This window comes from Macrobrachium nipponense, chromosome 2 (assembly GCF_015104395.2).
Source record: "Macrobrachium nipponense isolate FS-2020 chromosome 2, ASM1510439v2, whole genome shotgun sequence".
NCBI classification, from domain to species: domain Eukaryota; kingdom Metazoa; phylum Arthropoda; class Malacostraca; order Decapoda; family Palaemonidae; genus Macrobrachium; species Macrobrachium nipponense.
In genome coordinates this window covers 40,299,634-40,317,133 of record NC_087201.1, presented here as the reverse complement: position 1 = coordinate 40,317,133, position 17,500 = coordinate 40,299,634, and the positions used below count along the sequence as shown (strand labels likewise).

General features: G+C 39.7%; 1 protein-coding gene across 1 annotated transcript in view; it reads left to right on the top strand.

Annotated features, from left to right (window-relative positions):
* The window catches only part of LOC135220544 (dolichyl-phosphate beta-glucosyltransferase-like), a 118,748-nt gene that overhangs the window by 42,253 nt on the left and 58,995 nt on the right, over positions 1-17,500 (top strand). Inside the window, exons 3-4 of the mRNA XM_064257734.1 lie at positions 5,264-5,438; positions 5,607-5,818. Of these exons, the coding sequence (XP_064113804.1) occupies positions 5,264-5,438; positions 5,607-5,818 (387 nt within the window). The remainder of the gene's footprint in view (positions 1-5,263; positions 5,439-5,606; positions 5,819-17,500) is intronic.

Genomic DNA, 17,500 nt, shown 5'->3' with positions numbered 1-17,500 from the left:
TGTTCCTAGTGCGAAGCAGTCAGGGGGTGGCGCCCCGTTCTGGATGTCAGCAGTCTAAATCGCTTCGTTACCAAGCAGAAGTTCAAGATGGAGACACCTCAATCCGTGCTTGCAGCCTTAAGACCGGGGGATTGGATGGTCTCATCAGACCTTCAGGACGCATACTTTCACATCCCCATCCATCCCCGATCAAGAAAATACCTGCGGTTTGTCCTGAAAGGGAAGGTATTCCAGTTCAGGGCACTCTGCTTCGGTCTCAGCACGGCGCCGATGGTGTTCACCGTTCTTATGAAGAACGTTGCGAGGTGGCTCCATCTTGCGGAAATAAGGATCTCTCTCTACCTAGACGACTGGCTTATTCGAGCCTCATCGCAAGACCGGTGTCTGAAGGACCTTCACACGACTTTGTCGTTAGCGAGGTCCCTGGGACTTCTGGTGAATCTCGAAAAGTCGAATCTGACTCCTTCTCAATCCTTAGTCTATCTGGGATTCAGATGGACTCAGTGGCTTTTCGGGCTTTTCCGTCCCAGGGGCGACAACTTCAATGCCTAGACAAAGTGTCAGCCTTTCTAGGGAAGGAAACATGCTCGGTGAGGGAATGGATGATTCTGCTGGGGACCATTTCCTCACTGGAGAAGTTTGTTTCTCTGGGAAGGTTGCACCTCCGATCACTTCAGTTCTTCCTCTCAAGCAATTGGTTCACGCCAAACCAGGTATCTAGAAGAGGTCTTGTTTTTGACGGAAGAAGTGAAAAAGCACCCCAAATGGTGGTTGGATCCAAAGAAGCTTGCGGAAGGACTTTCGCTCAAGCTTCGGAACCCCGACCTAGTGTTGTTCTCCGAGCGTCCTCCACGGGTTGGGGAGCAACACTGGGAGGGAGAGAAGTGTCAGGCACCTGGAGAGGGGAACAGGTGTCCTGGCACATCAATCTAAAAGAACTTTCAGCGGTTTACCTTGCTCTAAGGTTCTTCCAAGAGGAAGTCTCCAACAAAGTGGTTCAGATAAACTCGGACAACACCACAGCCCTGGCATACCTCAGGAAACAGGGGGGAACTCACTCTCCTTTTCTGTTTGCCATCGCGAAGAATATCCTGATTTGGGCGAAGTCGCAAAACGTCACGATTCTGACAAGATTTGTGTCAGGCGTGGAAAACTTGCGAGCGGACCTTCTCAGTCGGCAAGGACAGCTTCTGCCGACAGAATGGACCCTTCATCAGGAGGTATGCCAGGCGCTATGGACGCTGTGGGGACTTCCTCATGTGGACGTTTTCGCAACTTCCCGAACGAAGAGACTTCCGCTGTATTGCTCCCCAGTTCTGGACCCGGGAGCAGTGGCAGTAGACGCCCTACTGTGGAATTGGTCGGTACTAGACATTTACGTTTTTCCCCCATTCAAAATCCTCGGGGAAGTGATGAGGAAGTTCGCTGCATCAGAGGGAGCGAGGATGACCCTCATCGCCCCCTTCTGGCCAGCGGTCGCTGGTTCATGGAGGTGATGTCCTTCCTGGTAGACTTTCCAAGGACTCTCCGCCCCTAAGAGATCTACTCAGACAGCCCCACTTCGAGAGGTACCACAAAAACCTCCCCGCTCTGAGTCTGACTGCGTTCAGACTATCAAGAAGTTGGCCAGAGCGAGGGGTTTTTCAAGACCTGTGGCAACGGCGATTGCCACCGCAAGGAGGCCCTCCTCAATCGCAGTTTACCAATCGAAGTGGGCTGTCTTTAGAAGTTGGTGCAGAAAGAAGGGCATTTCCTCCACCTCAACCTCTGTGAGCCAGATAGCAGATTTCCTTCTTCACCTTAGGAAAGAAGCGAAACTAGCCGTTCCCACGATTAAAGGCTACAGAAGCGTGCTTTCTGTGGTCTTCAGGCATAGAGGACTCGACTTAGCGAATGATAGAGACATTCATGATCTCATTAGATCATTTGAGACTGTGAAAGTTCTCCAACCGAAAGTACCATCGTGGAACTTGAACGTGGTACTTAAGTTTCTCATGTCGAGTCAATTTGAACCGCTCCATTTAGCTTCGCTTAGGAATCTTACTAAGAAGACCATTTTCCTAACCGCTCTGGCGACGGCGAAGAGGGTTAGCGAAATTCAAGTCATAAGCAAGCACATTGGGTTCAAGGATCATAGTGCAGTTTGTTCCTTAAGTCCTACGTTCTTAGCAAAGAACGTGAACCCTTCCAACCCTTGGCCGAGGACGTTCGAGATCAAAGGGTTGTCGGAGCTAGTGGGACCTGAAGCTGAGAGAGTCCTGTGTCCTGTCAGGGCTCTCAAGTTTTATTTGCAGAAAACCAGAGCATGCAGAGGCTCTTCGGAGAACTTGTGGTGCTCTGTGAAAAACCAGATCTTCCGTGTCGAAGAACGCACTGGCGTTCTTCTTAAGAAGTACGGTTAAGGAAGCCCATGAAAAGTGTAGTGAAAGTGACATGGAGCTTCTGAAAGTGAAAGCCCACGAGTTGAGGGCTATTGCTACTTCGGTGGCTTTTCACAAGAATATGGCAATCAAAGATATTTTGGGAGCCACTTATTGGCGAAGCAATTCGGTGTTCGCTTCACACTACCTGCGGGAGGTGAAAGCAACATACGAAAATTGTTACTCGCTCGGACCATACGTCGCTGCAGACACTGTTTTGGGGGCAGGAGGTAGCGCTCATCCTATCCTTTAATGGTTAGGGGAGTTTTTAACTTGTTGTGTTGGTGGGGTTGACCGCCTGCGGCGGATCTCCTTCCATTAGCTTAGTCTAAGTGGGATACTTTTGGGGTAGGCTACGCCAGGTGGTTTTGTTTTACTTACTTCGTTGCCCTCATTGTATGGTCAATGGTCTACTCACGTCGTGGTCTCGCCCCTGTTGACAGATCATCTGGAGTGCACCAGTTTTATAGGTCTCTACCTTGCTGGCAACTCTAGTAGCACAAGCAGACTTACGCGGCAGTAACCACGAAGTCAGCTATGCTAACAGGTAAGGAACCAAGATATCAATTATCTGCATATATATGTTTCCTAAAATCTTCTATTCTGTCTACTCCCACCACCAAAGGTGGGATTCAGCTATATATATATCTGACAGGTAAGTTTCATGAACAAAATGATATTGTAATGATACAATTAAGTTTGTTCATACTTACCTGGCAGATATATATAATCAAGTACCCACCCACCTCCCCTCAGGAGACAGTGGAAATAAAAATTATGAATAGAAAATGGGAATGGTTCCTGATACCCGCCTCCCAGCGGCGGGAATGGGTACTAACCACCTGACTCCCACTGCGTGTGTCGTAAGTGTTTGAATTTCTGTCGGATTTGGAAAAATACAGCTATATATATATCTGCCAGGTAAGTATGAACAAACTTAATTGTATCATTACAATATCATTTCTTATAATGTAAGTTTGGAATGCAATTATAATGGTGGTAATATGATTAATTCACATCAGAACCTTTGTATCATGTTATGAAATGTTTGTTTCTGTGTTCAGATTTCCCAAATTTAAAGATAACCTGTGCTAAGTAATCCCACTTTTCATTTTGGAGTACGTAAGACACAGAGGGAGTGAAAGCTCATAAGCCTTTTGAAGAGGATGTTTTCGCACTTTGAGAAGGTCTTAGCTCAGCGGATTTCTTTATCGATGTAAACACGTTCGTAGTTTTTTATCATCGCGGTCGGTCCTATAACGAAACACAGGGAGCCTTATTCATAGCCATATGTGAAAGCAATCAAAGAGGCCCTGTATTAGCTATTCCTATAGAGATGACGTAATATGTTTTCGTCTTGAACTAAAGACTAATCGCCCATATGTTTATGGGGTGAGAGAACCTTATTCATTCGCTTTGAGACATAGCGGCATGCGTGAGAGTCTCTCTCTCTCTCTCAAAATCTCTCTCTCTCGCTCGCTCGGTTGCAAGGCTGTTTCAGTAACTTAACGTAACAAGCTGGTCACTCATTTTTATATAATTCTTAGTAATATATATGTTGTTTGTGGAATCTGAACATGGTATTGTATCTATTGGTTTTTTGTGAAGGCGCCACAAAAATAGTGAAAAAGTGTAAAATTGTAACAGGCCTTTTGATTGAAGCTGCAGCTGTGTATAGGAAAATGAGTTTTGGGATACTGATATACCCAGCGCAATGATACTCAACATGCTATTGGCTGTTGTTTGCAAAGCAGCCAATTCATGAGTGCCATTCATTTTCTCTAGCATTTATTGACTGTAGTACCTTTGGTGATGATTGGCTATAACTCTGAAAAGTTTGTCTTGTGTAGATGGGCTACGGGAGCCTGCATCTCTACAAGTTCACCGCATACACTTCTGTTGTTTGACTGCATATTGGTGTACTACTTTGCATATCTTTGTGTGTCATTTTTAATCTTTGTATAACTCTTAGTCATGCCCTAAGATGCCTCCTAAATGCCCTGGCCCTTCTAAGATTTCTGGCAACCAGCCGAAGCACCAGAAGGTCATGAGATTGATGGAAAGGTAAAATTTCTGGACAGAATAAAAGGAGGCAAGAGTTATGTAATTGTATTCTGCCATTTTGGTGTAAATGAGACTACGATGTGGTACCTGAAGAGGACAGAGGCAGATAAGAAAGGCTGAGCATGCAAGCTTCATGTTCCTCCACTCTCTCATCCCAATTTCTCCGACATTTTGAGCATCAAAAATTTATATATTATTTATTGCAGACCTGAACATCTTTTGTTAGACAATCTCTTAAATGAGATACAATGCTAGTGTTCACCTCCACACTTATATCACAGTATCTATATGGTCCTTTTTGCCTGAATTGATTTACTTTCTCCCCTCCATTCCATTCCACGTCTGTGAACAATTTAAGACTTCTATCTGACTTGTTACCACTTGGTCATCTGTTTATGCGTAGTAGCTTCCCATGGCCATTGTCTCTTCACTGTTTTGTATCTTTTCCTTTGTTGAGAAGTTCAGTAGAAAAGCTCCCATGGCCATTGTCTCTTCACTGTTTTGTATCTTTTCCTTTGTTGAGAAGTTCAGTAGAAAAGTACCTTTGCTATACATCCACGTGGATGTATCTCAAATTTTTTGTGATACTCTTATCATTTTTTTTTTTTTAGCTAAACGAGTCTTTCTAATACTCCCTTCTTTTGTGCTCTTTTGACAGCTTGAATTGGTATCCTGTCATATGCTTTCTTTAGGTCCATAGGTATGTGGCATACCTTCTCTCTCTTTATGTGGTATTTTTCCTATAGTGTCACTTACAAATTCTGTTCTTCTATTTTCAGTTATGTTTTGTTGTTTATGTGAAAAGTGAAACATATCCCACCATTGTAACCTATGATTCAGAGAAGTATTTCTTAGATGCTACATCAAATGAGAAGTGTGAATTTCCCTCAATAAGAGACACCTCATCTAAGTCACTGTCTGTGATTATTCCTGCTTATAATGAAGAGAAAAGATGTAAGTACATTAGTGTATACTGTATTTTTCCAAAAGTTATGTGAAACTTTCTTCATAGCTGTAAATTTTGAGTTTTGTGTCATTTGTAGTTAAATATTTATCTCTGACATTTTTTCTGTTAAGAAGGCATTTTTGCAGTACTATCTTAATTTATTTGAATTCTCACAGTACCTGTAATGCTTGATGAATGCTTGGGGTACTTAGAAGATCAGCGGAAGGCAGCAGAAGGTAAATTTACATATGAAGTGATAATTGTGGATGATGGGAGCAAAGATGGTACCACCAAAGTTGGGTTAGCATACTGCAAGAAGTTTGGCTGTGATAAAGTACGGGTCTTGACTCTAACAAAAAATCGAGGAAAGGGTGGTGCTGTTCGTATGGTAAGTAATTTCAGGTTATTTACTTTTTAGAGCTTTTGTTATGAAATATCACTGCATTTGACTGTTCTTTGCTGTACATTATGCTGAACTGTTCATGCTTAAGGTTTTAAAGTATACCATATATTTCCGCGTATAAGACGACTTTTAAATCTTAAAATTCACCCACAAAAATGGGGGTCGTCTTATACTACAATTCTAAAAACCAAACCTTGAATTTTACGATGTGTATCGGTAGGCTAACCTCGGCCTTGGTGCTATAGCCTAACCACCAACATGCTTGAAGATTCACTTCATGAAGTAAACTGGTAATAAAGTAATAAAACCATTTTTACCTTGTATATTATTGGCATATCACCTCAACAAATAGCCTATTTCAGGAGGAATTCTAAATCCCAGCTAAGAAAATGTAAACATTGAGTTACGGTTGCGCTGATGTGCTCACAGCAACCTTTATCTTTTATAACAAAAACTCAGAGAACATCAAGTGAGGCAGCACTCAAAACTTTTTGTAACTATTTAGAACAATTTAGTCATATGAACGATGATTGTATACGATAATTATCGTTCAATATTGTATTGTTATTAGCGGTTGTTTGAGAATGGCAATGAAACGTAAACAAAACAATGATTTCCCTTTTAGGCGATGTATGAAAAACATGATATAGAATCAGCATTATTAACCCAGGGGAACTAAAGACAGTGATGATATCAGCTGATTATTTGTAGATGTAAACAAAACCAGAATGCAAATGGCACATCATTTTAATAAATCAAGTTTTATTAAAATTATCATTATTCTCAATACAACTATTATCTGACTTACAACCTATCCAAGGCGATATTCTCTCTCTCTCTCTCTCTCTCTCTCTCTCTCTCTCTCTCTCTCTCTCTCTCTCTCTCTCTCTCTACTCGCTCTCTCTTCCTCTCTCTCTCTCTCTCATCTCTCTCTCTCTCTCTCTCTCTCATCAACTGTAATACTAATGATACTCCTCCATGCTCCACTAAAAAAATTCCGGTTTTTATAATTCTGGTGAATCGATTATTGTTGTTGTTTATTGACACAAACCAAATTGAGAAACAGCTGATTGCTGACATCTTTACCGTATCTATCGAGCGTTTATTAAGAGCTCCGTTAAAATTGTCAAGTTGTTAAACCCTGCCGATTCTCAATGGTGGCTTCCATAAGTAAAGATAAAATACATTTTTGTTCATCTCTCATGCAGTGGAGGTCTCAAGAATGAATACTTGTAAATTAAAGCTGCAGGTTATAGCCGAGGCTGAATATAAAACTAATAATGGCTAGGCGGAACTGATGTTTGGAACTGGAGAAATCGCACCTAATGCTTATACAACGAAGTAATATGTGCACGTTTTCAACCAAACTTCAATAATTTACGATAAAAGGTATCTCCGAATTATATCTCTTCTAACAAATAATGACAATGAAGATATCGATAGTACTCAAATCAGCTGAGATTTTGAGAATGTAAACAATATCAAACGCAAATGATGTACGTACATGGTGATGTTTATATTCTGTAATACAGTGACAATGACAATTAGTAATACTGTAATTGGATACAAGCAAAACAACCTTTATAGTTGGATACAACAAGCAAAACAACCTTTAATTAAGTCATCATTATTATAAATATAGTTGTACAGTTTAATTTTTGCAAATAATCACTTTTATCCAAATAAAAAATCAGTTTTGTAAAATAGAAGTTTCCTATACTACAGATATGAGATAAATTCATGAAAATTTGCCATGATCTTTTACCTCATCTTATCTAAAGGTTGTCTTATACGCGGAAATATACGGTATATATAATAACTGCAGTATCATCCTACTGGGAATTGGGTGCATTTGTTGTGTTCAAGAGTTTTTATGGAATACTTCTCATGATCCTATCCATGTAGAGTAAAAGTCCAACTTTGTAGTAGCATCCTCAGGACTAAAGCTTTGCTGAAAGGTAAAACATTCCAAATTGTTGGTACACTAAAGCAGTTTTCGTTGGTAAATATGCCTACCAGTACAACTAATATTATGATCAGTGTGTCCAAATATTGTAATTATACAATTCAGCCACCACCTCACACATTAGAAAAAAAAAAAAATAAATAAATACTACTACTACTACTACTGGTGTAACTGTCATACCAGTTCTTAACATCTTTTGTTGGTCACTAAATTATTATTGGGAGGAATTTTAACTATTGTTAAAGTTAGCTTGCATCTTTACATCGTTAAATGTGATGGACACTCAAAATAGCAAAAGGACAACAACACTTGGCTGACCCACCTGGACTGTCATCACCTGTTTTCCACCAGGTGGTATTGGAATGTTTACATTCTTGTCAGAATTCTTCATGCCATTTCCTTGTGCATTCAGTGTGAATTAGCTGCAATAATTTTGACTTACCAGCTGATTTTCTCCAGTATGGAATTTTGCTTGTCTGTTTTGCATTATGTCATCTATGGTAAGCAGAGAGAGAAGTGTTAGGTTCTGTACAAACAAGGTTTGTGTAGGTCAGATGTATTCAGTTGGGCATGATGGTCCCATGAGCATTACTGGTAGGAGTAATGGATGTGATTTTATAATTTAATTTTTCTCCTTTTCTTGTGAATATAAGGAGTGGCTTTTATTTCTTTAAATCTTCAGCTGAAATCCCTTATGGACGGCAATCAACATATTGTACACCCAAGAGGGCTCCAAAGGGAGAGACATTACTTATAGGGAAAGGGGGTGAATAGATAAATAGAATGAGGAAATAGAAAATAAAACCAATGGACCTGAAATTCAGGAGAAAACAGCAGAGATCAGGAATGAAATTTCTCTTACAGTGGGCTCCCCTTATTTGTGTTCTCCCGATTCGCGGACTCATGGATTCATGGATTTCTCTCTGGACCATATCTACCCATTATTTGTGAGAAATTCGCCTATTCGCTGTATTTTTCTATGAGAAATATCCAGAATTTCCTAGTTTTTTTATCAATTTCATCATAAAATGCACTTTTCGTAATAAAACTATTTAAAAGACCAGGTATAAAAATTTTGAGTGGGTTTTTCTTGAGTTTTACCTATCAAAATATGCCATTTTCAGCAGGGGTTCCAACTATCTGTGGATTCTAAACATTCGCGGTGGTGTCTGGTACGCATCCCCCGCAAATATGGAGGACCACTGTACTTGAAAATTTGGAGATCAGGAGATTCCACAACTGCACTAGGTAAACTATTCCACATTTGTAAAGATGAAATGAAAATAGTTGAATGATGCTAGTATTCCAACTCACTCAAAATAAGTAGAGCATTTCAAATCCTAAGAGATTGTATAGCATAAAACTAATTGAAATGTACTACTATAATCGTAGCTTAAGTTTTATACTACTATACCCAGGTTATCTCACTCATGTTCTAAATAACACTTAAAGCTGCATTGCTTAGTATACAAAATGAATATATAAAAGATATAAACTTACTGTTAATACAAATGGGAGATTCCTATTTGTAGTTTGAATTGACTGAGATTGGCGCTATCATGATCACTACTTCGCAACCCTCATCTAAAGGACACCACAAGAAATTTACCTTACACTTAGATATGCATACGTATCTCCTAAAGTAATTTCCCTAAATAGCTTTTAGATGAAAGGAATCTGCAAGAAAAGCATCTTCCTTGGATGGTATCTCAACTATGACTGCCTCGTCATAGTTGAGATACACAAACAAATGATGACCGATTATTTTCACTCAAGCAGTATTAATGTGTATATTTACAATTAAATACATGAAACAACCAAACAATGCTTTTCACAACTAAATAAAAACACAACAAAATTCAATATCTTTCAACACAATATGCATTTCCACTTTATGTAAATAAGGAAAACTCACAAAACTACACAACAACTTGCATTAAAGTACAATCTCACTTGTCGAAATTTCGACTTACTACTACCCCACAAGAAAAAATTATAGATATCTACATTATTTACAGTAGTCCTGTTCTTATCAATGATAGATATCTACATTATTTACAGTAGTCCTCTTCTTATCAATGATAGATATCTACATTATTTACAGTAGTCTGTTCTTATCAATGCCTTCTAGCTTCTGCAGCTATTTGAGCAGTCCTGCTCGAGTCCCTCCTTGATGTGGTGAGCGGGTGCTCATGAACTCTAGGAATTGTTCCCGGGTTTGAGTCCAAGTGTTTCATATATTATTATGTATTTCTTTGGACTAATTTTGTGGAATTTTCCATTTTTTGTAAAATCTATTGGACCTGACAAATAGGAAAAGATTTCATAGCTGTGATTGGGGTTATATCCAAAACCAAATGGTGGAACTGTGCTGGAACCATCAACTGCCCGGTAATGTTTGGATCTGAGATATCATTCTGCAGGGCTGGACCTCGGATTCCATGGGGGTCTGATTCTGGTTTGCCCATAATGTGAATAAGGTGGGGATGATGGTTTTCTTGTAATACTCTCAGTCCTATCAAGTGTGTTTGGCCTACACTTCTTCCCAGCTTCAACCCATTTTCATGTGGGGTCGCTGTTATGAATGAGTCGTCTCCATCGATTTCTGTCCTGTGCATCGTTCTTGTCAATACCTATTCATAACAAATCTTCCCCTACACAATCACCCCATCTCTTTCTAGGTTTTCCCTTCTTCCTTCTACCCCACACTTCCATTTCCATCATATGTCTTCCAACATGATGTTCCTCTCTTCGTAACAGGTGTCCATACCATCGAACCCTCTTCCCTCCTGTATTTTCTTTGATATTTCAATTACCTTTGTCGATCCTCTTATAAACTCATTTCTAATCCTATCTTCCCTTGTTACTCTTGACAGCCATCTCAACATTCTCATTTCTGCTATATCCACCTTCTTCTCCTCTGTTTTCCTCATACTTGCTGTTTCTGTTCCATATAACATAGCTAGTCTGACCACTGTCCTATGAAACTTTCCCTTCAATTTCAAAGGAACCTTCTTGTCACACAGGACCTCTGATGCAGACCTCCAGTTGTTCCATCCTGCCTGAATTCGGTGTTTCACCTTTTGGTCCACTCTTCTACTATTCTCTAATATGGACCCCAAGTACTTGAACTTCTGTACTCTATTTCTTCCCCATCCAGTCTTATGCTATTTCCACCATCCTCAGTAATACTGGCACACATTCGGTTTTTGGTCTGCTTCTTCTCATTCCTCTCTCCTCAAGTGCTGCTCTCCTCCTCTCCAACCTCCCCTCCAACTCCTCCCTCTCTGAACACAACCATTGTCATCTGCATATAATGTGCACCATGGCACTACTTCTCTAACCCCCCTGATCCAAACTCCTTGACGAGATGTGGGGGGGCTTAGGGATCCACTGCAGAGAGAGTATGCCCTTTTATGACTACTCTCTCTGCTGAGGATTCAACTGAACATTGGGACCTTTAACTCCTTTACTCCTCAAAATTTTCCCCCTTCCCTTCTTCATCTTTCGTTGACGACCTTGGCATGGTTTTGGACTAGTGATTTCACTGCCCTTTTAACTTGATGGAGGGTGGAGTTGGACGGCATGCCACTCCGCCCGTAAAACTAAAGTACCTGACGTGGTCGAGTGAGGGGAAATTTTATGTCAAGCCATGCCAAAAGTGCTGGGTCCCGGTCTCAACGGGACTGACGACCCTTTAGGGACTGTGGGTTTTGCATATATCCAGGTGAGTGTTCCAGGGCAGTTACCACAGTGTAACAGTATTGCTCCTTCCTCAGTTGGGCCTCCTTGGTGAGAGGGATCTCATCTTGGATGAAATATTTACTTCTTGTTATATGGAAAACAAGCAAATATCCTTACGACTTCTAGCATGGCAATGGACTATTCTAAAGAAATCCCAGGTAATGAAGAGCAAGCTGGTATTAAAACTTTAATACCATACAAGCCATAAAGAAAAAGTAAATATTGAATTGCCCCAACCTTGACTCACTTCGACTCCCTCTTTGGGAGTGGAGTTGGTCAAGGTTGTCTTGACCTTTGAAACCGGCAAAAAGAATCTGCATTAAGATTGGAAAATTATTTGTTAAGTAGGCACCCAACCACAGAAATGTCATTTAGACAAATAAAGACCAGGTGTGGTTAATAGAAACCACTACAAAAACCAATCCGAGAATTATTTAGCCATAAAGATCATTGATAATATAAAGGTAAAGATAATATCTACATTATTTACAGTAGTCCTGTTCTTATCAATGATAGATATCTACATTATTTACACTAGTCCTCTTCTTATCAATGATAGATATCTACATTATTTACAGTAGTCTGTTCTTATCAATGCCTTCTAGCTTCTGCAGCTATTTGAGCAGTCCTGCTCGAGTCCCTCCTTGATGTGGTGAGCGGGTGCTCATGAACTCTAGGAATTGTTCCCGGGTTTGAGTCCAAGTGTTTCATATATTATTATGTATTTCTTTGGACTAATTTTGTGGAATTTTCCATTTTTTGTAAAATCTATTGGACCTGACAAATAGGAAAAGATTTCATAGCTGTGATTGGGGTTATATCCAAAACCAAATGGTGGAACTGTGCTGGAACCATCAACTGCCCGGTAATGTTTGGATCTGATATATCATTCTGCAGGGCTGGACCTCGGATTCCATGGGGGTCTGATTCTGGTTTGCCCATAATGTGAATAAGGTGGGGATGATGGTTTTCTTGTAATACTCTCAGTCCTATCAAGTGTGTTTGGCCTACACTTCTTCCCAGCTTCAACCCATTTTCATGTGGGGTCGCTGTTATGAATGAGTCGTCTCCATCGATTTCTGTCATGTGCATCGTTCTTGTCAATACCTATTCATAACAAATCTTCCCCTACACAATCACCCCATCTCTTTCTAGGTTTTCCCTTCTTCCTTCTACCCCACACTTCCATTTCCATCATATGTCTTCCAACATGATGTTCCTCTCTTCGTAACAGGTGTCCATACCATCGAACCCTTCCCTCCTGTATTTTCTTTGATATTTCAATTACCTTTGTCGATCCTCTTATAAACTCATTTCTAATCCTGTCTTCCCTTGTTACTCTTGACAGCCATCTCAACATTCTCATTTCTGCTATATCCACCTTCTTCTCCTCTGTTTTCCTCATACTTGCTGTTTCTGTTCCATATAACATAGCTAGTCTGACCACTGTCCTATGAAACTTTCCCTTCAATTTCAAAAGGAAAACCTTCTTGTCACACAGGACCTCTGATGCAGACCTCCAGTTGTTCCATCCTGCCTGAATTCGGTGTTTCACCTTTTGGTCCACTCTTCTACTATTCTCTAATATGGACCCCAAGTACTTGAACTTCTGTACTCTATTTCTTCCCCATCCAGTCTTATGCTATTTCCACCATCCTCAGTAATACTGGCACACATTCGGTTTTTGGTCTGCTTCTTCTCATTCCTCTCTCCTCAAGTGCTGCTCTCCTCCTCTCCAACCTCCCCTCCAACTCCTCCCTCTCTGAACACAACCATTGTCATCTGCATATAATGTGCACCATGGCACTACTTCTCTAACCCCCCTGATCCAAACTCCTTGACGAGATGTGGGGGGGCTTAGGGATCCACTGCAGAGAGAGTATGCCCTTTTATGACTACTCTCTCTGCTGAGGATTCAACTGAACATTGGGACCTTTAACTCCTTTACTCCTCCTCAAAATTTTCCCCCTTCCCTTCTTCATCTTTCGTTGACGACCTTGGCATGGTTTTGGACTAGTGATTTCACTGCCCTTTTAACTTGATGGAGGGTGGAGTTGGACGGCATGCCACTCCGCCCGTAAAACTAAAGTACCTGACGTGGTCGAGTGAGGGGAAATTTTATGTCAAGCCATGCCAAAAGTGCTGGGTCCGGTCTCAACGGACTGACGACCCTTTAGGCACTGTGGGTTTGGCATATATCCAGGTGAGTGTTCCAGGGCAGTTACCACAGTGTAACAGTATTGCTCCTTCCTCAGTTGGGCCTCCTTGGTGAGAGGGATCTCATCTTGGATGAAATATTTACTTCTTGTTATATGGAAAACAAGCAAATATCCTTACGACTTCTAGCATGGCAATGGACTATTCTAAAGAAATCCCAGGTAATGAAGAGCAGGCTGGTATTAAAACTTTAATACCATACAAGCCATAAAGAAAAAGTAAATATTGAATTGCCCCAACCTTGACTCACTTCGACTCCCTCTTTGGGAGTGGAAGTTGGTCAAGGTTCTTGACCTTTGAAACCGGCAAAAAGAATCTGCATTAAGATTGGAAAATTATTTGTTAAGTAGGCACCCAACCACAGAAATGTCATTTAGACAAATAAAGACCAGGTGTGGTTAATAGAAACCACTACAAAAAACCAATCCGAAAATTATTTAGCCATAAAGATCATTGATAATATAAAGGTAAAGATAAGAAAACATGTCTGTATGAACAGTGTACAGGGTACTGTAGTACTTCCTAAAAGTGAGGCACCAATAGAAAAGAGTACTTTGCTGGATTCCCTTAAAAAAAAGGTACAATAAAGTGCAAGATTGTGAAATATACAGTATAGCCAGTAGACAAAGTAATGAAAATACATTGAGAATAGCAAAAATGAAATTTGAAGGCCAGGAATTGCCTTTCAAAATTAATATCATGGGCCAAAACAGAGAACTGAGACCATATGTTCCAAAACCACTACAGTGCCAAAACTGTAGTAAATATGGACATACATGGAAAAATTGCAGAAATATATCGATGTGTGCACATTGTGGATCTGACGAACATATCATGCAGTGGAAGTGTGATGAACCAAAATGTGTGAACTGTGGGCAAAATCACCATACTAGGTGTAAGGAGTGTATGTTTTATGTATACAATACAGAATTAAAATTCCTTCAAGAGAGATCAGGAATTCCAATAAGAGAAGCCAAACTAGAGTTGAGAGTTAGAGGAATGTATGATCCCACTAGGAAGCAATGTTCTCTACTTCAGTGAGCTCAAGGAATGTAACGAAAATGGAATTAAGTAACAAACCCCTAATAGATAAATCAGAAGAAAAAATAACAACTTTACAAGAAACTAATATAAGCATGAAACCAAGAACTTGTGCAAATACATGTTCAAATTCATTTGAGATATTAAGGGAAATGGAAACAAAAGAAAATGATACATGTATCACTGAAACATTACAAGATAGTTTTAATGAGCTGGAAGCTAAAAATAAAAAGAGGCCTTTAGAGAGAACTCCACCCAAAACCAAAATGTCAACAATTATTAGAGAGGTATCTGTTAGAGCAAAGACCAAATATCCAAAAAAAGTGAACAAACCAGAAAATGATATGAACATACCTTTGTCTCCTAAAGTAATAATAGAAGCAATGGATGCAAATACCCAGAACAATAAAGAAATGATAGAGGAGAGCACCATAGACAAAAATGATTATGTGAAGGGAGAAGTGATTACTCCACTACCAGTAATTGGTGCACCAAGAGTAAATGAAAAAGGAGGACACATAAAAACACATGTGGATGTAATGAATGTTTCATCGAATTATGCTACAAAAACAGAAACATAATAAAAGACAGTTTAACAAGCACTTTACAAAATTTTATAAAATACCCAAGAAACCACTAGTCTAGAGAACACAAAAAAGGCTGTATGTGTATAGGACACCAATGTCTTATAAGAAAAAACAAATAAATGTCGTAAATAAAAAAAAAAAATGCAGATGGATAATCCACAGCAAGAAACTAATGCTTGAACACTCTTAACATAATATTTTCAATAATTATGTAATACAATGGAACATAAATGGTCTCCAGACCAAATTACATTTGGGAGAATTACAATGCTCACTGAAAGAAAATGAACCAATGATATTATGTTTACAACATGTCAATAAAACAATATCAACAATCGGTAAATATACCTAAGTATCTGCATCTAGAGAAGAAGAAGGAAATTTAGGTACTGCTATATATGTACATAACATAGTACAGTCCGGTCCCAAATTATGTGTGTTTGAATTGTGCGATTCGCCTTTTATGCAGTTGCTAGTTCTCAAAAATAGATTTTGTGTATCTGCGAATTCTTCAAAGTCAGGAGTCGTGCTGCAAATGTATCAAATCTATTGTCTTTTCAAGTATTTTAGGTGGGGTGGGGTTGGGGGTTTGCTGATATCTGGGGGGGGGGGGGGGGGTGTACATGAGAGAAAGATTTCCTGCTCAGCCATTAGCTAAGACGGGAAGGCTCCGCTTCACGTATTTGATACGTCACAGTGTAGTGTGTATGAATGATTGGTATCATCATCATCGCCATACGTATTATTTAGATCTGCAAAGTGTATTTTGATCATCATCATCGCCATAGTTATTATTCAGATCTGCGAAGTGTATTCTGAAGGCTTCTGCTCAGCCATTAGCTAAGATGAAAGGCTCATCCTCGCGCATTTGTGACATCATAGCGCAGTGTGTATTAGTGATCAGTATCATCATCATCACCATACATATTATTCAGATCTGCGAAGTGTATTCCGATAATCCGCATCATGTATGCATCTGCCTAGAAATCGAAGAGGAAGACCTATTTTCTCGAAACTAAAAAGCTTGTCCTTAAGTTAAAAACGAAGGAAAGAGCAACTTCCATTTTAGCAGCAGTCGACAATTTGAAATCCGTCTTTGGTGAACTTGAAGTAAGAATTTTTGTGTCTAGGTTAACTTGTTTTGACTAACTTTTGTCATTTGATAATTTATTTTGTTCTATTGTTGAAATAGATTTTGATGAAAATGATTAATAAAAGTGATTAACAGAGAAGCAGATGTGTTTTAGAGAGAGAGAGAGAGAATCGTTCGATCTAAACTTTTCAAGAAACTTATATTTTGAATTTTTATAATTTCTTTTTAAGAAATTGTAATTTCATCAATTTTTTATCATAGAATAAGTAAATTTAGATGAAAACGATTAGATAGTGAACGTGACGGACAAAGAAACTGAGACAGGTGCTCATAACCAAGCACAAAGCCTTCCTTCAGCAGAACTCTTCATGGAGGATGAGATAGAGGAGTTTGAAGGTTTTTTGGCAGAGGATAGGTAGAGGAAATTCCATCCAAAAGGTTTTTTGGCGTGATAGATATGGTCTTGACCTGCCACCTCGGTGGCCGCAAGTTCGATTCTCTGGCATTCCGCTGAGGGGTGAGAGATGTTTATTTCTGGTGATAGAAGTTCACTCTCGACATGGTTCGGAAGTCACGTAAAGCCGTTGGTCCCGTTGCTGAATAACCACTGGTTCCATGCAACGTAAAAACACCACACAAACAAACAAGCTATCGTACAGTACACTTGCACCCAACTGTGGCAGTGTTTATGAGTGGGAGTTTTCACCATCTTGTGTGTAATTTTAAACTTTTTCAAGTTGTTAAAGCCTTTTTAGAACAATTTCATATCAGAAAAATTTACAGTATAGTACATAGAAAGTATTGAACATGGGTAGCTTAAAAAAGTTTGACTGGGCAAGTTGCCGTTTGCCTTTGCCCTAATGGAATTATTCCCATAAGGGATGTGTATTGAAATCTGCGATTTTCCAGTTCTGGGAGGCCATGGATCGACCAAATTCTTGCGTAATTGGGGCCCGTATTGTACTTATTTTCGAATAATGTTAAGTTTAATGAGATTAAACAATAACAATAAAATTTCT